This window comes from Mixophyes fleayi, chromosome 2, assembly GCF_038048845.1.
Source record: "Mixophyes fleayi isolate aMixFle1 chromosome 2, aMixFle1.hap1, whole genome shotgun sequence".
NCBI classification, from domain to species: Eukaryota; Metazoa; Chordata; class Amphibia; order Anura; family Limnodynastidae; genus Mixophyes; species Mixophyes fleayi.
Window position 1 is genome coordinate 85,153,091 of NC_134403.1, and position 26,134 is coordinate 85,179,224.

Here is a 26,134-nt window from a genome sequence, read left to right on the forward strand (position 1 = left end):
ATTTATAACATTAAATATGTGGGATTTGACAAAAAGTTAGGGTGTGAAGTGTCCTTGCAAACTTCGGGTGGTGTTTTTTAAGCCTATTAAAGTATTCATTAGCACATACTCAATGAATGCGACTTGTAGGGTACATTCATTATATGGCCATTATCCAATAAATGTATTAATATACTTATTTCACCATGGTGTTCAAGGTCAGCAGGAAGAAACATTTGGTATAAAGTGGTAATCACTCCCTTGTTGGATATACATTTTCTTCTATGCAATTTTATGGTTTACTTACCATTGAAGTACTGTTTAATAAAATGAATACTCATCTTCTGCCCATCTTCCATCTTACTAGGATCAGGGTCAATGTCAAACTGATCTTCCTCCTAAACATCCTCCTTCTCTATAAGCCAAAGTTGCCTACTCTCCCAGAATGTCTGGAAGACTCCTGTATTTCTGTGAGTTCTCCAAGACTACCTGCAGAGCAGGACAACCTTCCGCATACTGCTCAATTCCTTATTGAAGTGGGTGGGGGTGGGGCTTAGTGACGCAATCCACAGAGGTCCTAATGACGTGGTTCCCATGGTCACGCCCCCATGACATGGCTATGAGAACTCCCCTCCCAGAGGGGAGAGCCGAAATGTCGGCAAATATGCAATAGGCACTCCCTTCATAAGGGAAGTGTTATGAAATATAGCATACAGAGCAATTATGTTGCACACAATATTTAGCGTGTGTATGAGGAATCCATCAGAGCAGCGGTCAAGACAATGATAACACCATTCTATGATCGATTTGGTGGAGACATGCACCAAATTATATGCCAATTCTTTCTTTAGGACTGGGTAGTATAGAGGAGTGAGGAGCCATGGTTGCAGAGGGAAAGTGCTGATTAATGCAATTAGAATAAGCACATATTGAGACAAAGGAGCAGGGTGTTGTTGCATCTTATCCTATGTCTGTAAATTGTCAGTCTGTTTAATATGCATGTTTATAAAGCACCATACAATATACTGGTTTGTATCCAAATAAAAATGGAACATGATGTGCAATATTTATACACATTCCTAATATGTTGTGACCAAGAGGATACAATGTTTACACTTACCCAAGAATTGTAATTAAAAAATGAATTGGTGAAGTGGGTTGCAGTATAAATTAACATTCTGTTAAAAGCAAATTGTCAGCACTCTATTTGTATGAAGCATGCAAAAGGATAGAGTCTTTGCTTGGTACCCTGAGGATTAGTACAACTGGTATGAGGGTTTTGAAACAACTTGTTCAGTTATTTTACTGCACTATGTGCTTCTGTGATCTGGGACTACTGATGAGACCATTTTTGGTTGTGTTTTTTTGTTTTCTTTACGACACTCATAGTGCTGTCCATTTGTCATAAGGTAAACTTTTGATTCCATACGTGAAACAATGTTGCAGCAATAGATCTATATGTAGTTTAGTACATACAGGTCCTAATTGTAGCCAAAAAACATGATGACCACTCACTTCTTATACAAACACTGCAATCCATAGGTCTTCAAGACACTGTCCTATCCTGGTTCTCATCCTACCTTTCTAATCTCTCTTTCCATTTTAATTTCTCTGGATCCACCTCTGCTTCACTTCCCTTATCAGTTGGACTACACAAGGCTCAGTACTAGGTCCTCTGCTGTTCTCTATCTACACCACTTCTCTTGGAAAACTAATAAACTTTTGCCTTTCTGACATTTCATCTTGGATGTCCTCCCACCAACTTAAACTCAATCTTTTAAAAACAGAGTTAATATTCCCACCTGCCAACAGAAGTCACCTACCTGACATTTCTATTTCCGTTGACAACATGACCTCAAATTCCACCCCGCAAGTCAGTTCCTAGATGTGATTCTTGACTCAGAACTATCCGTTGTTCCCCACATTGACTCTAAGGGAGGAATTCAATTCCCCCGAAGTAGCACAGCATTAAACCTATTACCATTATTACGGTATATTTAACCCGGCTTTCTCCCTGAGCTGCGAGCAAAAAGCCAGCGTTGAAACTACCGTAATAACGGTATTTAAGTGCATTATTACCGCAATAACGGTAATAGTGCGCAGGCCGCGTTACTTTTTACAGCAACGTGACCAATTGATTCCCCCCTATATCTAAATCATGTTACACACTGTACATCTAAAATACATTTCCAGAATAGGCACATATCTTACACAAGACACTGCAAAAACTCTAATTCATGCACTCATCTCCGGCATTGAATATGCAATTCCCTCCTTACTGGTCTTCCTCTAAATAGACTCTCACCCCTACAATCTACATGGTGCAGCTGGACTGATTTTCCTTGTAAAACGGACTTCCTCTGCTGAGCCACTCTGTCAGTCTTTACATTTTTCGCCTGTTTTTTTTATCAAATACAATATAAAATACTTCTACTAACCTACAAGGCCATCAAAAAGAACTGTGCCTCCATACATCTCCCAACTCGAGACCTCCGTTCTCATCCTCACATTCCTGTTTACAGGACTTTTTTCGAGCTGCACACACTATGGAATTCCCTCCCTATTACCACACTTTACACAATTAACACAAGACAACAGCCCTCTGACCCCCTGACCAACAATTCTATGTTATTGGATCATATAGCATACTAATCACTTTTTACCTTTGCAATCTGGCTGAACCGAAATGCAATATGTAGATTTAACCACATGTATCTAACCCCATTGACCCATAGATTGTAAGCTTGCGAGCAAGGCCTTCTTACCTCTTTGTCTGTTTTACCCAGTATTTTTTTGAGCTGCACCCACTCTGTGGAATTCCCTCCCTCGCACAATAAGACTTTTCTCTGATCTACAAACTTTCAGGTGTTCTCTAAAAATCCACCTATTCAGGCAAGCTTATAATATTCCTAAACCACCCTCTTAAAATCACTAGGTTACCCTGTTACCACCCTTTACACATTTCACACAAGACAACAACCCTCTGACCCCAAAATAACATTGCTATGTGACTGGATCACATAGCATATGAATTACATTTCACCTTTGCAATCTGACTGGACCAATATGCAGTATGTAGATTTAACCTCATGTATCCGACTCCCATTGACCTATAGATTGTGAGCTTGCGAGTAGGCCCCTCTTACCTCTTTGTCTGTTTTACCCAGTTTTGTTTATTACAGTGTTTGTCCCCAATTGTAAAGCACTAGAGAATTTGCTGATGCTATATAAATAAATGATGATGATGATGATGATATTAGCGCATCATTATATTGTTAATTATCTTCTAATATTGATACTGTAAAGTTACTAAAAATTACACCCAGTATACGAAACATCAGATTATATTATCTATACTACATCGAGTTCATTATACTCTTATGAAACTGATGAAGTTGGTTGTGAGATGAGATTCCAAATGCCCTAAATGTGGCATGGATTCAGCTTCTCCTTTGGAGACAGTAAAGAATTGTATTTCATCGACAGGGATTAGTTTACTCTTTTGGTCCCTAGGGGCGACACTATTGGTCATGAACGTTAAATCCATATGGCCAGAGCTTCAATGCCTAAATATTATAAAATATTAGATAAATATTAAATAATAGATGGCTTAAGTCACAATACGCTTTAGCGTCTAAAGCTAAATATTTGACTGAAGAGCCCCCTTAGATACCCAGTCTGACTATTCCTTCATGTATAACTTACATGCATGCTGTATCAACCATGTTTATTTTCTCATATCATATTCGCCTAGCTAAGAAGTTATATAAGTATATGAAGTATAACATTTGTATATATATTGTATGTTGTATATTGTATGTTTTATTATTACTTTTGTTATGTAGGTTATATTTATTTGTACTATGTATTATATAATTGTATATGTATATTAAGATATAGTATAAAATTGCTTTCTGCATTTAATATCATAATACTGTACCTTGGGAAAGTGATGATGGTGGTGGGGGGGGGGGGGTAATTTATGTTTCTTATTATTCTGTTTGTGTTAATTCATTTTGAACAAATTAATAAAAAAAGATTTGATACCGTTATTTTATATAGACCCTAACAGATTATTAAACACTTGATCTATTCTGCTTATTTTTACTTCTATTGCATACATTTTGGCGTCCATAAACTGTTACATTTTTGGTCCATTGCCAGCTGTCTGCATAATGCTGTGTGTAAACAAGATATATAGAACTGTAGTGTAGTGTACAGTATATTGTTTAATTAAATTGCCTGCAGTTTGTGACATTGTATCTCCAGTAAATCCAATTATTCTATTATAAAAAAAGACAGACAAAATGTCAACAACTTGTGACTTATCTTCTGTATATAATGTATGTATAATATGTGTACACTAGATTAGACACAGACACTGTGGCAGCACTTTTGCAATTTGCAGAGAACTTACATACTATAATTTATCCACAACTGTGTGGCATTTTTCACTTCAACTACTTCTTCTAAGGCTAGGTACACAATGGAGAATTTTCCGACTGACATCTTATCCACAATGATTGTACCTACGACTGAAGGTCAGATCGCTCGGGCGATTTATGCGTACACACTAGACCTGTTTTAAACGATTAATGAAAGACCGACCGTCCGAGCAGCGACTGTTCACAGCCATATTGTCATGTTAAAAGATTTTGATTTCCTACACATTGAATCAACATATGACGTCCCTGCAGCAATATTGCCCAGAAATTTAAATAAAAGGCAGAACATCTCCGGTAAGAACCTCCCAAAAACTCTTAAAAGCAAAAAGGAAACACATCTTCTTCATTCATTCTATAACACATCTTTGTGTACAGTGTACGTTCATTTGCAACTGCACAGCAACAATTTATTTTAATATTATGGCTATTGATGAACAGCACGTTACTGCTCTTTTGCTACTCACTATGGCCAGCAGACTGCAAGTACAGACCCGAAGGGAGAGAAGGAGAAAGAATCGGTCTAGTTGGGCCAAAGAGTGGTTCCAGAGGAGAGACTCATTCTCTCATATGCAACTGTTTGGAATATTTGTAGTATACTTCTGGTGATGGGAGAGGTGTGGACGGGAAGATGGGAAAGCTCAATGAATATTTTACAGAATTAAAGGCAAACATCATTGATGTAAAGAAAAAATTCCAAAACCTTGAAAAATATTTCATATAGTTGCTTCAACTGTATGGGAAGGTTATGTCACAAAGCAGTAGCCAGGATAGGCATTAAATTGTTAAAGGTGATAGTGTAAGTAAAATTATATTTTTATATTTTGCTTTTCTATATATTTGTCTTCGGATAATTTTTGGATACTGTCCATATGTGTTGGATTAACAATGTGTTATTTATTTTGTGCACTAAAGAACAGATATATATTGATTAAAAATATGCATTTAGTTACAATAAATGCACAGGTATAAAACATGTTCAACAGACATGCATGGTGTTCCAAAACACATCTAATAATTACATTCCCATCAGCTTTTGTTCATCAATAGATGTTGACAGGTGTATAATTATGCAAGCAAGCAGATCCAATACACAGCCTTAGAAAACATAGGCATGTGCTTTTCTTGTTGACTGCAGACAAAGGTGTAGACATACACAATGTACATCTATATACGAATTTATATAGTACATATACGCAGGTGTATAATTATGGAAGCAGACAGATCCAATACACATCTATAGAAAACATAGGTATGTGCTTTTCCTGTAGACTGTGCAGACAAGGGTGTATAATTAGGCAAGCAGACCTGTGCTATACACATAAATAGTTGGTTGTGGAATCGGTTGTGATTTCATAAGCACTACACGATCGGAAGGTGATTGGAAAGAGATTATTAAACAGTATGACCTAATGAGCCGGTAATTAGCACTTTGGGACCATTGTGTGATTCTACACACTAACGTGACATCCGACCGAACGGTCGTATGTCGGCTGATTGGACGAAACAGATCCAGCATGTACCTAGCCTAAGAAATTGAACTAACTTTAACCATCTCTACTGACTTGTGTTCCCATTGTCAAAGGCCAAGACCGGAACAGACAACCTGCCGAAACCACCAAAGTTAAAAAAAATGCAGTCATTCATGTGACAGACCTTGACTATGTTCCCAAGCCAACCCAGGGCACTATCAAGACTGCAGTTGATAATGGGTCAATCAGCTCAGGATCTGTAACTTGTATTGCTTCACAAATGGATGCAGGCCATCTGCTAAGGGACAATATGGATTACTGTCCGGTGATTACACAATGTAGGAAGAATTGTCTTTCACTGGCCTTAAAATGTTTTCGGTTTCTTGTCAAAGTACCCACGGGCCCAAATTCTCATCTTCTTCCATCGTGTGGCCATAACGCCACCTTAGTATGTGAAGATGTAGGGCATTGGGGACAATGGAAACATTGGAAATTAAAATAAAGGACATGGAGAACCTTATTACCTTGACCGGCAGTGTTGCAAACCGTGTGGGAGATGCTGTCAGAAAAGCACTTACCTCTGTTAACTTAGTCATCAACAGTTTAGATGAATGAGGTTGACATACAAAAGTATGTTCAATAAACAACTCTATTGTGGCCCATGCACATAGAGGAACCACAGCTGCACCAATCAGAGAAGCACGGACCCAGTAGAAGTAAACTACCTGAGCAACAAGGCAATGTCCAGCTCTTACAACTAACTGTGTCACATTGACTGCAACCAGCTCTGGCACCTGACTAGACCACATTAATAGATCTGGACATTTATATGATTAGACGTACATATTTGCCAATAATTCTGTCTTTAAAATAGGACTTTTGCAGTTCCTGATTAAATTCTTTTGGGATGATGTGGAATAGAGATGCCCACTATTGCATTCTGTATGTGCATCAACAACAGATACACTCACAAACTGTTTATTTAGATAAAGTTATGTGTACTATGGGCCTGATCCATTAAGGAATGCAAAACAAATATATTGTGCTTTTTCTGGGGGGTTTTTAATCGCATGTAAAGCGGGCATACTCACGTCTGTATTCAACAAGGAGTGGATCTAAAGATACGTCTGTGGATGTATACAGGTCTAGGTGCACTCTGCTCTAAATGCAATTACATTCCCTGATGAAGTCTGGAAAGTCTACAGATGAAACACATTGGGTATAAACAAAGACACTCCGAACATCTGCTTCAAATGACAGTATTCAGCATTTTACCATCACTAAAGGACCTGTACATCAGAATACAGGCAGAATCGAAGGAGCTCCCAAACGGAGGGAGCAGTGGACTGCCTGTTTCCTATTATCAGTAGACGGTCTAACATCAACAAACCAAACGAGCTGCCAACAGGCTGCCTTACCACATATAAAGAAGGACCTTACCAGTCACTTCAAGTAAAGATGAAACAGGCTTCCAATACAGTAACAAAAGAGAAGATGGAATAAGAACACTAAAGTAATTGAAGTTTGTTGTGGACCGACTTCTGCGCGCAAGGGACTTTCAAATAACCTCCTTTTTTCTTAAACACAGATAATTCATGACACAAACTGTTGCTGTTTACTGACTGATATTAGTAAGCACACTTTAATTCAGGTGTGTAATTATAAGACATCTTTATTTGTTTATTGGAACTAATTTTGTGTGAAAGAGAACAGAGGCTTTGCAATTTTATGACTTGACTGTGTAAACAGCCTTTTTAATTACAGTATACTTTGTGTTTTTAACTATACATTGTATCAGCACCTTTTTTCATCTGACATACTACACTACCGTTACACAATATTTGTAGATACACATCAGATCAAAGGGGAGTGTGCCAGGGTTATTTTTACTGTCCATTTAACCCTTGTTACATCTGCATTACCTAACTAAAGAGTCAAAAGGGTATATTTACTAAACGGTGGGTTTGAAAAAGTGGAGATTTTGCCTATAGCAACCAATCATATTCTAGCTATCATTTATTTAGTGAATTCTGAAAAATGAAAGCTAGAATCTGATTGGTTGCTATAGGCAACATCTCCATTTCTTCAAACCCGCAGTTTAGTAAATCTAGCCCAAAGAGTCAAAAGGAGATAGTCATTAGTGATGTAATATCTGTAAAGTTTGCTACCCTGGTGAGAGTCATTGCTGCTCTTGCAGATTTGCTTTTGTCAGAGGAATTATTTGATTTCTTTTTTGTTGCAAATTATCATAATATTAATTTCTGAATAATCTAATTGGAAAAGAGGCCAATACACCTAAACACCCTATGGGAAAAGCAAAGCGGTAGGTGGCATAAATATATACAGCATAACAGTTAGCATAATTCTGTTTGAGGAACAAAATAGAGAAGAAAGAAAAAGGGGGGAATTGTGTTTTTAGGGACACTCTTTTATTTTCCTTGATGCTTGATTGAAAATAATATATTATGAAAATATGAACAAATAAAATATAATATTATAATAATAATATACATAGTTTAAATTGTGATAAAATTAAATGAAATCACTGAAATCTATATATAAAAAGGTGATAAGTAAAACTAAAAAGTGTTGTATTTGCGATAATTACAAGAATATAAAATTGATAATATCGATATTAATTCAATAATTGTGAACATTTATTTTAAAAGTGTTAAAAGAAAAAAAAAAACTTTTTAGTTTTACTTGTCACCTTTTTATATACAGATTTCAGTGCGGTGTAGATTGACTTTTTATTTAGCATAATTCTGTTATAAGTGCCTAGAACACAAAGAGCAGAAAACTAGGATTGTTTAGTGCTGCAAAGGGGGGCTGTGAAAGGGAGGATCATTCAGAACTGCAAACCTTGCCATTGTGGCTTCGGATTGGTCCTTCAAAACACATAACCTTTCTGCAGCCATTTTAAAGTGGCGAACGAAAATGTTAATCATTTTAGGTGGTAATGCAGCTTTAATAAAGATGAATTGTATAGTATACTGAAATAAACTTATGCATATTTGTATAATTTTTATCTATATTTGCATTGTTGTAGGAATTTTCATCATGTGGCTCTGTCTGCTGGTGGTGTTGGCTCTGATCATCCTGTATAGATGGTACAGACAAAGGCAGATACTGGAGAATCTCACTGATAAATATGTCTTCATCACTGGATGTGATTCTGGATTTGGGAACGTGCTGGCGAGGAATCTGGATAAATGTGGAATGAGTGTTTTGGCTGCTTGTCTGACGGAGACCGGGGCTGAGGAACTGAGAAAGGAGACCTCCAGCAGAGTGCAGACAGTAATCCTGGATGTCACTGACAGTCAGAGTGTAAGCTCTGCTGCAGAGTGGGTCAAAGATATCGTTCATGATAAAGGTTAGATATATAAATACACAAACAGATGTTTTTATAGTTTACAGAAATGAAAAAAATTATAAATTCATAATGTCATGTTATATACAGTGTGTAGCAAAAAGATTCATATACGTTCAGATGTTGCTGGATTACTGTAACATCTTTACCTGTTTAGCTTCTGTTTAGAAGCAGTCATCCATAATCTATCTTTATGTCTTGGTTGCTACCTGCTATGTAAGGTCATGCTGAAGCCAGGTTACATATGTTTCTTTTGTTCATTAGTGATATAGGGCCTGATTCATTAAGGAAAGTTAAGCAAAAAATTTAGTAAGTTTTCTTACTGAAGTTTTCTGGACAAAATGTTGTAATGCAAGGGGTGCAAATGAGTTTATTATTTTGTACATAAGGAAAATACCGTCTATTTTTTCATGTAGCACACAAATACTTGATAGTTTATTTGTACATTGAAATTTAAAGTTGATCTAGGACATGCCCTATCCCAAATATAAATATGCCATCATGTTTTAAATTTACCTCCCCCTCCAATGCAACATGGTTTTGCCTTACTTGCTTACTTTTGCTTAACTTTCCTTATTGAATCAGGTCCATAATCTGCATGTGCCTTGATTGGAGTATATGTCTCCTATATACAGGGGTAAAGGGGAATAAACAGCTGAGAATGTACTTCCTTTATGGTGGTGTAACATGGGTGCTTTAAATACCATCACGTTTAAAGTATAGTATCTAAATATTCCAAAAATCATTCATTTATATGGCAAATCAGAAAGGATGTCACACTAGTAGTTTAATTGCTATTATAGGCTATAAATTCAGTAAAAATTAGGTATGAGTGCTTCCTAAGATGAAAACCTGCGTGCATCTACCCTTAAGTAAGGCCTGGAAACTTAACCAACCAAGGATCACTCCATCGGTGGAAGTTATATTTCTGACGGAAGAAATACCAACACTTATCCTGCCGAAATGAAAGTGCGGACAAGCTAAATGCTGGTATTTTAGTTTCCCTGACATGGATAAAATACTGACATTGTGATTGCCAACAGTAGAAATACAGACAGTCACAATGCCGAAAATAAATCAGCAATACCAGTGGGTACAGCAGCTACACAGATAATCCAAATTGAGCTAATAAAAAAAAGTATCCCCCAAAAATATTCCAAGAGTCTTTAAAAAAAAAAAAAAAAAATCTTGTCTGGCAGCTTGATCCCCCAAAATAATCCAGCCAGAACATGCAAAAAAAAACTGTTCCAGAGACCCTGAAACTGCTTCTGAATACAGAAGTAACCCGCCACAGAATGACATTCTAACAGCCGGCAGGTCTGTTTATAACCTGGGACTTGTGTCTGTGACGGTGTGGGAAAGCGTGGGGACGCTAGCATGATGTACAGCTCTGCATATTGGACTTAGCACCAGATATGGCCAAACTTTATGTACATGGCAGCTGATAAACCTAAGTGATCTGCATCTAGGATAATTTCTAAAAGCACAGAATTGTGGACCTGTAGTACTAAAGATGTTTTCTGTTGCTATGTGCTTTTTTAAATGGATGTGCTTGATTTTCTGTGCAGCATGTAGCTTGTTCTGCTGGGAGGACTCGAGAGGATCTGGTCTTCAAAATCTAATTGTGGGCTAGGCACACAACCTTATGCTACCTGCACATGAAAAAAATACATTTTATTTGAAGGGGAAAAAAATATTTAAATTATATTTTATCGTTGGGAGGGTGCATTTATGTGGGCATTTCCTGGTTTGTGGGCAGGCACAGATTTTTTCTGGTGCACTGAAGAAGAGAAGTGGTTGGAATGTGGTCTAGTGCTAGCCACACCCTCTCCATTGCCCTGGGCCAATTAGTTGGACTATTGAATGGACTAAAAGCTGCCAGCCATCCCCTGCATAGCATCTAGCATTGAGTTCAAAAATCTAATCTTGAACTTGAGAGATAATATAATCTTCCTTCACTGATAAGTAGGTCTCCCACATCCTTTCTGGCAAACTCAAGGTGAGATTTCATTTTGTAACACAAGCTGCAATTCTCTGTCAAGAACCGTGATATCTCAGTAGTTAGAAACAAGATATTTTGAATCTTAAAACATATTTCTCTGATCTCTATTATCTTTTGTACAGGACTGTGGGGTGTGGTGAATAATGCAGGAATTGCTATGCCTACTGCTCCTAATGAATGGCTGGCCAAAGATGATTTTTTAAAAGTTTTGAATGTGAATTTACTGGGACTGATAGATGTTACACTTAAGTTGCTGCCCCTGATCCGGAAAGCAAAGGGCCGAGTGGTAAACATTTCAAGCATTTGTGGGAGAATAACTACCTCTGGTGGAGGATACTGCATCTCCAAATATGGAGTGGAATCCTTCTCGGACAGTCTCCGGTAAGCGATATTTATTTTTATAACAGAATATACAAGATGGTTAAATAAACAATGTGGTACATTTATAAAAACTGCTACACAAGTATCTGTGTAGAAAATGTAGTGTAGTTTTTCATAGCAAAAATAAGTTTTCTTCCGTGTCGTAAATCGTACAAGAAAACTGACAACTGAAATCTGATTTCTATGGGCAGTGCTTTCGTTCTACACAACAACCTGTAGAACAGTTATCATAAGTTGCCCCCATTGTGCAAATAGCAGTAATGTTGTCATATTTGAAGCACTCTTGATGTATTGTACATCGCTGTTTTTATTCTTTTCGTCTTTCTTGATCTGATGTTTCTGGAACCCCTCCCCCCTTGTAAAAATCTTCATAAAAGTAACCAATCCCCATACGACAAATGCTGTTCTCTGCTGCCATCCCCTCAGCCCAAATACAGGCAGAGACACCAAGAGGAATTTCAGGCCCTGTTACATCATGTTCTTTGGGCCCCTTCCGTAGCCCCTGAACGTTGTGTGCCCACACCAGTCTTGTGGCTCCTCCCATTACACATATAGGCCCAGGCCCTGGTACTTTGTACCTGCTTCCCCTCTCTCGATGCCCCTGAATACAGGCAACAGCACTGTGCTTACCAGCCTTAACAGGTTTTCATTATAATAGGCGGACCCCAAGGTGGCTAGTTGAAAATCCTGGAGTAAATTGATAAATTATTTATTTTATTACAGAGTGCACAGTGTATGGGAAGCATTTTGACTCTGTATAGGGTGAGAGCAACCTCTGCCAGCTCTCGGCTAATGCAGAATATTTTTCCATATCTTTTGTAGAATAGGAACGGCTGGGCATGTCAAAGAATGCTTCTGAAAATTAATCCTCTATGCCCATTTCAGGGACAAATGCAGGATTTCTAAAGTGGGGTTTCCATACCACATCACCAGAGTGGGCACGACCAGCAAGCAAGGGTCATGGCTATCATTTTATACAGTGCTAGGCTGCTCTTCAACCCTTCAAATACATGGGCAATGACTGCAGCTCCCTATACATGAGCAGTGCCGAATGAAGCAGGACATACCCCACAACTGTCAATGCAGTAGGGACGAAGTCCTGACTAACTGGGACAGCCACCCAAAATTGGAGCTGTTGGCAGCCTGTCCTGCTCTCTCGCGCCTGTTCTTGCAGCTTGGCTGCTTCTTTGGATCCTGAGGCCCTATTTGGCAGAAGGAAAGGTACATAAAATATGAAAAGCCTAAGAATGATTGCACACTCTAGGTGTCCCTTTCCTAACAAGCCCCAACATTAAATCAAAACCATTCATGTTAATAATTAGGCCTTCTTCCCTGAAACTAACTTCAAAATTACATTAATAGCACTCACATTTAAAAAATATAACTATAATCCCCCAAACAGTTCCAAAATGAAATGATTAATATCCACATTTAATAACTAGACCAGTTTCCTCCCAAACATTAAATAATTAGTGGGGATTGTGTCCTGTTCTTCAACAAATGAGTAGGAGCTAGCTGCAAAAGTACCCTAATAAACTTACCAACCTAAGGGATTTCATTCCAGATAAGCACCTTTATTCAACTTTTCAAAGTACACACTATGTTATTAGTCTCCATATAGGGTATCTAATATACTACACACTTCTTCTGCTGGTTAAGGCCATACAAGTGAAGGAGCAGATTATCCATCTATTAGTCATTGTTGAAATATATGAACTGTGGTGGCAAGTGCGCAGAACTTGAAACTTGTTATACCTTTAGTAAATAATTTACATATTAGAAGTAGCCATACATATAAGAAGTAACCATCTGAAGTTTAAAAATTGTGGCCATCTCCCCAACTTTAAAATACACTACTCAAAATAAGTTATACTTAACCTCTCCAATCCCCTTAAAGTTGTGGAAGAGGTGAAGCATTCCTTTGCTTTCAGATGGCACCCAACAGGAATCAAATATCTGGGGGGGGGATTATCCCATAATAAATAAAATATGCAAGGAATTAAAAGTATTTAAATAAGGATTTGTCATGGATAGAGAGGACTAATATTATTAAAATGAACATACTCCCATGTATCCTATACCTCCTACATACCCTCTCCATACACATTCCCTGTAAATGGTTTTTAGATCGCTGTCGCTTGATGAGAGACTTTGTGTGGGCTGGGAAGAAAGTACGCTTTAAGCATGATATGACTTTCAGATGTAGACATTTGACTGGCCTTCAACTTTCCCATTATAAGACCTACTATGATGCTGTCATGCTTAACAGGATCCTGGATTGGACAAGGCTACAGGAAGACAAACAGTGGGTTGTAATATAGACAGTACATTACAAACCCCATTTAGGTACTACCTGCCTACAAAAGAGCACCAAACAATTAGCCCTACACTGACCCGTTGGATCAAACTGTGAGAACAAAAATATATTTCTTCAAAAGTCTCTCCCTTGACCACAAAGGTTTGCTAACCCTTCCGTTTACCCAAGTAAACAAGAAGCTGCTTTGGTCACAAGTGTGGATCACACATGCCAGCCAAGAGGTGGAAAAGGGTGATCTGTATTTCTAAAAAAAATATGCAAAGTGACTTTCCAGACATTTTTAGCTTCTGGCTGCTAAACCTAACCTTCTTACTGGTCGCTCAATACAAGAAATCCATATTGAAACACTTGAAACAGTGCTTGCATAAGCAGTAATCTCAATTCATTGGAGATTCTCCTCTTCTTTAACAATTAAAGTGTGGTTTGCAAGAAATAAGTTTTATAGGAATATGGATGACTAAATACTCTTGTCCTCCGATAGGTTCACAGATTATTGCACCATTTCAAACAATTGGTTAGAGTTTTAAGGCACAAAAACATATGCCACCCTATCCAAATAGGAGATAATTTAATTTCTTTCATAACAAATATTATCTCTTTCCCAGGCCGCTTTGAAAGGAGTTTAGCCCTCTCCATCATAGATTTGGCCATTGACCCCCTGATATCTCCGATCCTTATTTTTCCCCTCCCCCTCAACCTCACCTTTCCACACACCCTTTTCCTCATGTTTTTTTGTTATATGATTTTATATTATAAATTTGTCTAATTATTATGGAGTATGAACTCTAGATTTTGTAAAGATGTGTTCTTTTTAGAGGGTTTCTTTACTCAATATAGTATCCTTAAAACAATAAGCTTTTCTTTAATTTTTTCGAATTATGCCTAGGGCGTCTGATGTTACATGTGTTGAACCCTGTGTTTTATGTAGTTCATCACTACTTATGTCCTACCATATGACATGTTGTTGTTTTATCTCAATGAAAACTATGTTGTAAAATAAAAAAAGAAGGAAATAGCTCCCACTCACCATTACATGATTAGCCCCACTCTCACTCTATCAGGATATTGATAGCTTAGATCCCCACCCACATTACGAGCCACCATTCCCCCACATTACATTAGAAGCCCATTCCCTACCTACATCACAATACCCTACTCCACACTTAAATTAAAAGCTGCTTCCCCTTAGATGCAAAGTCCCCTACCCCCACATTTACATAACCCCCACACACACACACTTACAATAAAAGTTCCCTCCTCCCATATTTATCTTCTACCTTCCGACACTGTATCTTGTCTCCTGCTGCCTGCACACATGAGACATGTTGGCGGTGGGGAGAAAGGGGTGGGAGACAAACAGTAAGGGAGAGAGGGTAGTAATGGATCAGAAAGATACACAGCCACAGAATATAAGGTGGCTGATCCTGAGTAAGCATACTATGCCTGGCCTGGGGGGGAGAAGCGTTCATTGTGTGGCTGTAACCCAAAGGGATGCGGTGAAGGGGAGGGTTTGGTTGTGGCTGTGAGAAGAATGGAGTAACATCTTGTGATTGGTCCTCCCACAAGTTGCCAATTCTGTAAAATAGAAAAACGCATGCTTAAGCAGCCCCCTGGACTTCAACTAAGGGGAGGAAAATGCTCTGTTCTGTATTATTGGGACCTGTTAGTGGTGCACACAGGCCATTAGAGGCCATTTTTCAGCTACATTATGAACTTGCCCAATAATTATCTAGTCGATTAATGCAGAATCATTTTGGAACCATATACATATCATAAAGGGCCCAAAGCCCAATATCAAAAGCAAGATCATATTGTATGTGGCTAGATAAAGAATAATGAATTCAGTAATGTATCTGAGTAAATTAATGAAGGGGTTGAGAAAGCCAGATTACTGTCTTGCAGAAAAACAGCATTATTCTGTGGCAAACAGGATGATTTGTTTAAAAACATTCATGTGCGTTAATTTCCATTATAAGATATTAGAATTATTTATTATAATAATTTAGAGTTATCGGATTTGAAATTGAGATATAATTGGAAAAATAAAAACTAATGAGGATGGAGGTTCCTGTTAATGTATGAATCTTATTGCATTCTTTAAGAATTTCTGTGTCTTACAGCCGTGAGATAGCCAGATTCGGTGTGAAAGTCTCTGTCGTGGAACCTGGGTTTTTCAAAACACCAGTCAGTAATGCAGATGCAGTATTAGGAAACTTTAAAAAACTTTGGGAGAAGGTCCCAGAAGAAATCCGCACGACTTATGGGCAGAAAAACTATGAAATACGTAAGTGTTCTTTAAACATGCATGTCCTGTTTATCTTAATTTTTTCCTGTTACAAAGAAGCAATGTGATACACTCATTTCACTGTAAGTAACTTATTAACCATAAAATATACATATATTCACCGCATGTAGGGTTATTTTTATTAATATCTGGCAAGAGGGCCATCAGCACAATTTATAATTAAAATATCAGCTGCCTCAGCAATCCAAGGTTAACTTACTGCTTTGCCAGGCCAGTCTGCAGGGATATGCACATGCGTTGCCTGGCTAGCCTTTTCACACATGCACTGTGGAATTGAAAGCCCTTGGGTATTCAGTTCTACCAAGTGAAAAAAAAAATTGTAAAAAAAAGGGGGACACAGAAGTTGTAGCATAGTCTGTAGAGCAGTTGGGCAGCAACATAGGTAGAATAGAATAGAGGAGGGAGTAGAAGTTTTTTCAAACTCTACAGTGACAATCAGGAGAGCTCCATTGCTCCATTGCTAATTGTCATTGCTGAAATAGAATTAATAAGGCAGGCTTGGTCTTCTAAATCTGCAGTCCCATAATGTACAGTGTTATATAGGTAACACACAAAGAGGAGAGCTCCATTGCTCCAATGCCAATTGTCATTGCTGAAATACAAATACTAGGGCTGGCAATCTTTTCTTCTGACTTTGCAGTCAAATTGTACGATGTTTTATAGGTAAAGAGAAAAGCTCCATTGCACCATTGCTAATTGTCATTGCTGAAATAAAAATACTAGGGCTGGCAGTCTTTACTTCTGACTTTGCAGTCAAATTGTACGGTGTGGTATAGATTACACAAAAAGAGAAGCGCTCCACTGCTCCATTGCTAATTGTCATTGCTAAAATACAAATACTAGGCCTGGCAGGCTTTTCTTCTGACTTTGCAGTCAAATTGTATGGTGTTATGTAGGTTACAAACAAAGAGAAGAGCTCCATTGGTCCATTGCTAATTTTCATTGCTGAAATACAAATACTAGGCCTGGCAGGCTTTTCTCTGAATTTGCAGTCAATGTGTACGGTGTTATCAAAATGGATTCACAGCAGTACACAGAAGAGCAGGAGCACCAAGCAGCTGCTGCCACCAGTCATGATGATAGTAATCCCTCTACGTCATCTGGTAAAGCCTATGTAAAAGTGCATAGTGTTTTTAAGTCAGGGAAACAAAAATGTAAAAAAAAACCTTTTACCTTGGTCAAGAAAAAAAGACCTGTAATCCAGGCAAAGTTATATGCATTAAAAAATAAAATTGCCAACATGCCATTCTACACACGTAGTGGCAAAGAAAGAATGAAGCCTTCACCTTTCTCTGTGAGTGCGAGTTCTGTAACTATCACTGAGGCATCTTCTTGTACGGTCAGTCGTGACCAAGCAAGACCTTGTCATTCGGACACCAAAAGTGGTGTCCAAATACTTTTACGTGTAAAAGCTGAGCTGGAAGAAAACAGTAAGGCATTAGAGGAAAATGTATGTTCAGATTTAGAAATGACACAAATCCCTGAGGATCAACGAGTGCTATGTGTAATTGTGACCATTCTGATAGTGTACCCATAAAGAAGGCACCTTTCAGCATTTCTGCAGGTGTGCCTGAACAGCTCAAGTGTAGCTGGTGATACACAAATTGAGGATACCACTTTGGATTTGCAACAGGACGAGGGCGCTAATGAGGATGTTAATGAGGATGATGTTGTTTGTGTAAGTCTTGCACCGGTGGAAGTAGTTCTTGCACGTGAAAAGAAGAAGGCCATTGTCATGCCTGGACATAAGACAAAAAATCAACTTCTTATGTGTGGAATTATTTTTACCCAAATCCTGACAATAGTTGTCTATCCATTTGTAACGTGTGTAAAGCCACACTCAGGTGAGGTAGGGACCTTAACCATCTAGGAACCTTATACATGTTACACCATTTGAAGCGAGTTCATGGCATGATTTTGTGAAAATTAGAAACTTATGCTAAAAAATAACAAGGAGTCCAGCATCAGCTACCTCCCTTCTCTCAGATAGATCCAAGCACCTGCAGTCTACACCCCCAACACCTTCATCATCAATATCCTCAGTAGCGATCGGAGTTAGTCCTGCATCCAAATTGCTAAGGCTAGATGAATCCTCCACTCTCCTGGATTCCTCTGAAGAATTCTTGAGCGTTAGTCCCACTGCCGCTGCTGCTGCTGGGGGTGAATCTTTCTCCCAGAAGCAGACCAAGAAGAAGACTACTAGTAGTTTACAACAATTAACATTTAACAATCTTTTGCAATAGGAAGCAAGTATGAAAGCTGTCACCCAGTCGCAATGCGGATCACAGAAGCCATGGCGACTATGCTAGTATTAGATAAGCGTATAATACCCACTATTAATGCAGCTGGTTTTAGACAGTTACTTGATGTCTTCTGTCCCCGTTACCAAACTCCATCACGACACCATTTTAGTAGAAAAGTTATTTGTCACTTCTACCAAAAGGTTCGTAAAAATGTAATTATTTGGCTACAAAATGCCATTCTTTCCACTGTACACTTAAACATAGATATGTAGACAAGCAGAACTGGGCAAACTAAAGATTATATGACTGTGACAGCCCACTATGTTGGTGATTCGCCTTCACCAGCAGGAGGAGCAGCAGCATGTACCCAAGTACGTCACATTTGTCAGAGGCAGGCTACTTTGTGTATGACCGGCTTCACTAAGAGGCATACAGCTGACAATCTGTTACAAAAACTAAGGGATGTAATTGCAACATGGCTTATCCCGCTTGGACTCTCCTCAGGATATATCACCAATATTGTGAGAGCGTTACAGCTGGATGAATTCCATCACATTCCCTGTTTTGCTCACACAATAAACTTGGTGGTGCAGAGCTTTTTAAAAAATGACAGGGACATGCAGGAGATGCTGTCTCTGGCCCGTAAAATACCTGAACATTTCCGGCATTCAGCAACAGTGTGTAGGAGATTGCAGCAGCTGCAACAGCAATTTAATTTGCCCTGCCACCAACTGAAGCAAGAGGTGGTGACAAGGTATATGCTTCTGCGGATGGAGAAACAGCAAAAAGCTATCCACGCTTACTCCACAAGCCATGACATTGGGAAAGGAGGGGAATGTATTTTAGTCAAGCGCAGTGGAGAATACTTTCCGTGTTGTGCAAGGTGATTCGAAGTAGTCACCTGTGAAGTGAGTTCAAACACTGCTAGCTTGAGTCAAGTGATTCCCTTAATTAGACTTTTGGAAAAGCACCTTGAGAAACTGAAGGAGGAGATGAAACAAAGCAATTACACTTGTAGATCAAGTCCTTTATTCTCTTCGCCAGGAATCAAGAGTTATCAAAATCTTGAAATTGGATCACTGCATTTTGGCAACTGTGTTTGATCCACAGTTTAAGACCTATGTCTTCTCTTTGTTACCAACTGACCCAGATCTGAAGAGATGCAAGGAGCTCCTGGTGAGCAAGAGGACAGCTCAAGTGATACGTGACAGGCTGGCATCTCCTCCTTCAGTTTCTCACTCAACTGCTGCTAGGAAAAAACTTAGCTTTCCTAAGAGACCCAGGAATGATGCAGATGACTCAGCATCAAATTTTGACATCTGGTCTGGTCTAAAAGAATTGACCAAAAAACGTGACACCCCTGCCATAACTCCACCTGATCCTACTATCAGCATCCAAAGGATGGTGAAGGACTATTTTCACGAAAGCATAGAAATATTAATATTATTATTATTTATTTGTTAGGCGCCATAGGGTAATCACAGCGCCACACACAGTACTAACAGTAGACTATACAGGGTGAAACCATACAGAACAATGGACAAAAAGAACCAATACTTCAGAAACTCCGGCCAGTCATATGCAGTAAAGACAGAGCGGAAGAACAGGTATGGAGACAGGAGGGGAGGGGGCCCTTCTCATACGAGCTTACATCCTAAGGGAGGGTAAACAGACCAGGCACAAGAGGAGCCAGATGAGGCAAGAGGAGAGAAGGTAGGATGAGCTAAAGGGAGGAGATGGGGGTTAAGTAGATGGTTGGTAGGCTTTGAGGAAGAGGTGAGTTTTGATTGCACGTTTGAAGGAGCACAGAGTAGGAGAGAGACGGATGGAATGAGGGAGGTCGTTCCAGAGAAGGGGGGCTGGAAGGGAAAAGTCTTGGATTTTGGAGTGGGAAGAGGTGATAAGAGTGGAGGAGAGGTGGCGGTCGTTGGCCGAGCGCAGGGAGCAGGCAGGAGTGTGAATGGAGAGGAGGTTAGAGATATAAGGGGCAGTAGAGTTGGAGAGAGCCTTGTAGGTGGTGGTGAGGAGTTTGAAAAGGATTCTGTAGGGGAAGGGGAGCCAGTGTAAGGCAAGGCAGAGAGGGAGGCAGAGGAGGAGCGGCGTGAGAGGAAGATGAGTCTTGCGGCCGCATTGAGTATAGAGCGGAGGGAGGAGAGACGGGAGTGGGGGAGGCCAGTGAGGAGGAGGTTACAATAATCGAGGCGGGAGATGATGAGTGCGTGGATGATAGTTTTGGTGGCATCCTGAGAGAAAAAAGGACGGATGCGGGCGATGTTGCGTAGTTGGAAGCGACAGGGTTGGGCAAGGGAATGAATGTGGGGGGCAAAAGAAAGAGAGGAGTCGAGGGTGACACCCAGGCAGCGAAGTTGGGTGACAGAGGAGATGGTGGTGTTATTGATGACAATAGAGAGGTCATGGTGGGATGGGAGTCTGGGCTGAGGAAAGACAATGAGTTCAGTTTTAGAGATATTGAAATAGATCATTAGACAGTCCCTTTACATACTGGGAGGATAAAAGGGAATTTGAAGACCCATGTACCAACTTGCTTTGCACTGCCTAAGCTGCCCACCCTCCAGTGTGTACTCGGAAAGAGTTTTCAGCACAGCCGGGAACCTTGTCAGCGATCGGCGTAGGAGGCTCCTTCCTCAAAATGTGGAAAAGATGATGTTCATAAAAATGAACTTCAAGTTCTATGAGGAAGGCCTTTCCCGCCAATTACATCAAAATACAGAGACTTCTGTAATGGTGGATTCCATAGGTGATGAATTAATAATGTGTGAGGTTGATGTACACACTGATGAGGGTGAGGATGAGGCTCAGGATGATGACAACAACATCTTGCCACAGTAGAGTTCATTAACAACAATGTTACCTTAGGTGCCTTAAGCCCATTGTTAGCTTGTTTTGTGGGGGCCCAAACAAACCAAGTACTTCAGCCACAAGGAGTGGCACTTTTGTGGCTGAAGTGCTTGGTTTGTTAAAGTGTGCATGTCCTTTTTAAGATCCAACATAAGGGTGGGTGGGAGGGCCCAAGGACAATTCCGTCTTGCACCACTTTTCTTTTCTGCCACTGCTGTGTGCCAATGTGTCCTAGATGTGCTAGGAACTGCTGTGTGTTTGAGTCATTGCTCTGTCGCTTAGCATTAAGCCAGGTTGCTGCAGTGTTTGTCTGAAAGTGTATGAAAATAATATTGTGACCTGTGAGGTGGTCAAACTTAACTGCAAATTACTTGAAATTAGTGTTACTGAGGTTAACAATAATGTAGGAACAAAAAAAGAGCAAAATTTTGTGATTTTAGCATATTTTAGTAGGTTTTCTAAAAAATAGAGATCCAAAACCAAAACCAAAACACACGAGGGTGATTTTGCCAAAACTAAAACCAAAACACACAAGGGCGGTTTTGCCAAAACCAAAACACAAAGCTAATCCAGATCCAAAACCAAAACCAAATCCAGTTCTCGGGGGTCAGTGAGCATCTCTAGTCCAGATGCGATGTGTGTACCAGAGAAAATTTAAATATAATTTTAAAATCCTACGTGCTATCACTTATGGATCATTTCCTTAATACAAACTTTATTAAAAATCCTACTCACACAAGCAGCATTTAGGACTTCAATAAGTCATGAGAATAAGGTAATATCGGGAATGTCTTCATTTCATGAGTCGCATTTGTTGCATTGGTAGATTTCCTCCTAATTATGATCCTTCCAATAAAAGGTGCAAAAGGTATCCAAATTAAATTATAGACCAAAGTCCTGTTACCACAACCTTCAGGGGGAGAAATCAAGTTACTTTGTGGGGGTGACAAAGGCTCTGTGGTCACCTGGTTACTCAAGAAAGCCTGCTAGAAGCACAATCTCAACCCCTTGAAGCTCATTTAAATATATTATCCCACAACACCGTGGCTAAGTGGTTAGCACTTCTGCCTTACAGCATTGGGGTCATGCGTTCAATTCCCAACCAAGGCCTTATCAAGATGTGGATTCTCTGAGCAACAAGCTAAAACAGTGCACAGACTTTTGTTCATTGCAGCAACTGTAACCATTAAACCACTGCTCCAGACTAGGGCGTATCTACGAAAATGCTGCTTTACAAGTTATTTTAGCCACCTTCTTAGCTATATTTTGCCAAAGGCATTTAGCACCTTGTACACATGTCCTGATCTGTTACAGGCATAGTTCACCTGTGCCACATGACCTTTGTAGGTGCTCCATGATAGAATGCGTAACAGAGTGCAGAGAAAACACGATAACACCTTGTATGAGAAATTCATCCAACCTTGACTTTTGAATTACTATAATGATTCCCACTTTTTATTATCACAGAGCGCAAGAAGATTCTCAACGGCCTTTCAAAGACAAGTTCAAAGATTCACCTGGTCACAGATTGTATAGAGCATGCTCTGACTGCTGTCTACCCACAGACACGCTACTCTGCTGGCTGGGATGCTAAATTCATCTTCATACCTCTTTCCTACTTCCCATCGGCTTTGGTGGATTTTATTCTTACAAGGTCCTAGCTTGTCACTTTTAAATGAGCACTTTACTATATTTTGCCCCAATGTAGATAATATGAGTCCCTCTCTTGCACAGAAAACCATGAATGACCTTGTAGGTATGTTTTATCAATGTTCACAATAAACTAATATTGAGATTGTGCTTCTGTAATATATGTCTTGTTTTACGAATTTCTGAAATACGTTTTCAAGGGAACTGTTTTTATGAGAGGATTGAGCTGTTGACAGTCTAGCTTTATTCCTGCATGAAATAAATTATATTATTTTATTTGGATACAGTGTCCTGTATTTATCTTCATTTATTAACAATTGATAAGCTTCAATTTTGTACAGGTAGCATAGTGATTCTGTCTATAATTCTATAATTTGATTGAGTCCTACATATCAAAATTATATTAAAGTGAACGTTCACCTATAAAATAAACATAGCTTATCAAACATAATATAAATAAACATGTAATATTTTATAATTTCTTTGTGCTACAAAGCTATTATTATTTATTTTATTTTTCGGCTTGTATGTTTGCAAAAAGGTATGTGTCCCTTCCAGGTATTGGCAGACATGCTCAGTGTGGCCTGAGAAACCATTGTGATAATATGAAAGAAAAGCATGCTTGCCAAAATTTTAAACCTGTCCTGGATAAGATCCCAGAGGACAGGTCATGTGACAGGAGGTAGGAGTGGACGTGTAAAGGTAGGCGGGGCTTAATGGTGCCATCAAGGAGGCTTGATGGCACCATTAAGCCCCGCCCCGCTATTCAATGCCCCAAATTTCTGCATTTTATAGTAGGGGCGGGGCTGTGGTAGAGCAACAACGTCGCCATGTCCCCCCGCCACAAGGATCTGGAAGGTTTGCCTACTCTTCCTTACTCTTCCTCCCAGACTCCCCGAAATTTGGGAGCCTCCCGAAAATTCCAGGAGAGTAGGCTAGTATGAAGAAAAGACACAATCCCTTTCCCTCGCCTTCCATTCCGTATACAAATATTATGTTACCACTAATAGTTACCTGAAATTCTAATAACTTTTACAGTAACAATAGCATCAAATGTAAACTGTTCAGACTCACATTATTACATTAGTACAAATATTACTTTCCTGTATCTAACTATTCGTGTTTATTGCCATGTTTGAGAAAAAAATAGATTTTTATTTTACTGAAAATATCTATTTTTTTTTGCACAGTAACAGTATTTACTTTTTACTGTGTTGCATAAAGTGTATTTACTTTTACGTTGCTTTAAGTACATCAGGTTGATACTACTTTGCACCGCATAGTGCAAAAAAACTATTTGACATGTTTATCTTTTAAGGACAGAAAAGCAGAATGTTATTAAACATGATTTAATATGAGAAGCAATGGACACAATGCTTATTGATGAAAAAAATAGTTATCCAGGGTATGAAGAGTGCTTGAAATTGAGGAGAGAATCTCAAATACATCAGACACAGAATAAAAAAAAAGATAAATTAGAGTATGAAATAAAATAAAAATAAAAAATACAATTCAGAGTTCAGGGTTATTAGACTATAGTATAATCACTGCTGTTAAGGGATAGTTCAAGTCTCCAATAGATTAAATTTAATAGAGAAAACCCATATCATTTGCACATTATAATATTTCAGTAGTTAACATCATTTAGATAATAACCATTGTCCGCAACAAGACTGATGGTTCAGCCTGGCTGCAATGTTTCCTGTTCTGCATCTTGGATGACACAATTGCCTTCTTCCACAGATAACAGAACAATGTAACTGGAATAGAACACAGAAGCTTTTATAATTCCCAGGAAATTGGTCTGTGCAATCATTAACAATATAACAATTTAATGTTTATAATTAATGTGTGAGTAATGTATATCCGGCATAAAAAATAAATCAGAACAGAAGAGCAGTAATATCTGTAAAAGACACGTTGCAAATACTGTGCTATAACGGAATGCATTATCACCATCTTCAAACAAACAAGTCAATCAAACCTTTTATTCATTGATTAAACAAATGTGAATTAATTTTAATATGTATTATCCTTTATTTATATATAAATATACAATCCAAAGGATGTACTGCATGACACGCACACTAGGGTTAATTTTGTAACATGCCAATTAAGCTACTAGTATGTTTTTGGAATCTGGAAGGAATCTGGAGCACCTGGAGGAAACCCATAGAAACATGGGGAGAACATGCAACTACACACAGATAATGCCCTGGTCTGAATCAAACCTATGGACCAGCCCTGTGAAGCCGCATTGAAAATGTAAGCTGCTGTAGCCATACTTGCTAAAATTTAGGACCTACCCCCCAAAAAAACTCCCCGTACACCCCAAAGAAAGGGTGTCCAAGAAGCTGCCTTACAGTGGCCCGAGCTCCTTCTCCACGGCCCTGATTCAGTGTAAGGAACACAATGACTGATCCGGAAGTATAGGGGAGGAAGGACACAGTGACTGTCAACTGAGGTTCAGGAGACAGGAAGAGGCATTTGGAGATACAGTCATGGCCAAAAGTTTTGAGAATGACACAAATATTGGTTTTCACAAGGTTTGCTGCTTCAGTGCTTTTAGACCTTTTTGCCAGATGTTGCTATGGTATGCTGCAGTAAAAAATTACAAGCATTTCATAAGTGTCAAAGGATTTTATTGAATATAAGTGAAATGGGACAAATTTGAGAAAGAATTTACCTCAGAGTGTGGCAGCACATAAAGAGGGGAACGAGTCCCCAAGTTCACAAGAAGGAGAATGAGTCCACATGATAGTAAAGAAGAGCCCTTGAGATAGAAAAAAAAAAGCAGGGACCCCAATAATGAAGGCAGGTTGCTGCCAAAGTAGTATGGAGTCAATAGTGACAGCATTGAGAATTTGCCATATAGAGTCCCCATGTCTAGAGAGGGGAGAGCATTTAAAGACACCCTACAGTGAGGGTTGCTGCAAGACGCAGTGTAGCGGTATTTAATGTGATCTGGAGGGGAAGAGAGGACACTAGAGATGGTCTTATAGCCCAAGGGGTGAGGGAAGAGGCTGCAAGAGGACACTAGTGAGAGTGTCAGATCTACCAAGCGAGGCTGAGAGTGCACTAGACGGAGAGTATGTCGCAGCCTGCACAAATTCA

The 26,134-nt window shown here is 39.1% G+C and overlaps 1 protein-coding gene across 2 annotated transcripts in view; it reads left to right on the forward strand.

Annotated features, from left to right (window-relative positions):
- The window catches only part of LOC142141214 (retinol dehydrogenase 16-like), a 37,144-nt gene extending 13,842 nt beyond the window's left edge, over positions 1-23,302 (forward strand). For both annotated transcript variants that reach the window (XM_075199436.1, XM_075199437.1), the window contains 4 exons: positions 8,943-9,266; positions 11,388-11,646; positions 16,084-16,247; positions 22,838-23,302. In XM_075199436.1, coding sequence (XP_075055537.1) covers positions 8,954-9,266; positions 11,388-11,646; positions 16,084-16,247; positions 22,838-23,031 — 930 coding nt within the window. In that variant the 5' untranslated portion in view covers positions 8,943-8,953 and the 3' untranslated portion in view covers positions 23,032-23,302. The remainder of the gene's footprint in view (positions 1-8,942; positions 9,267-11,387; positions 11,647-16,083; positions 16,248-22,837) is intronic.
- Positions 23,303-26,134: the final 2,832 nt, after the last annotated feature.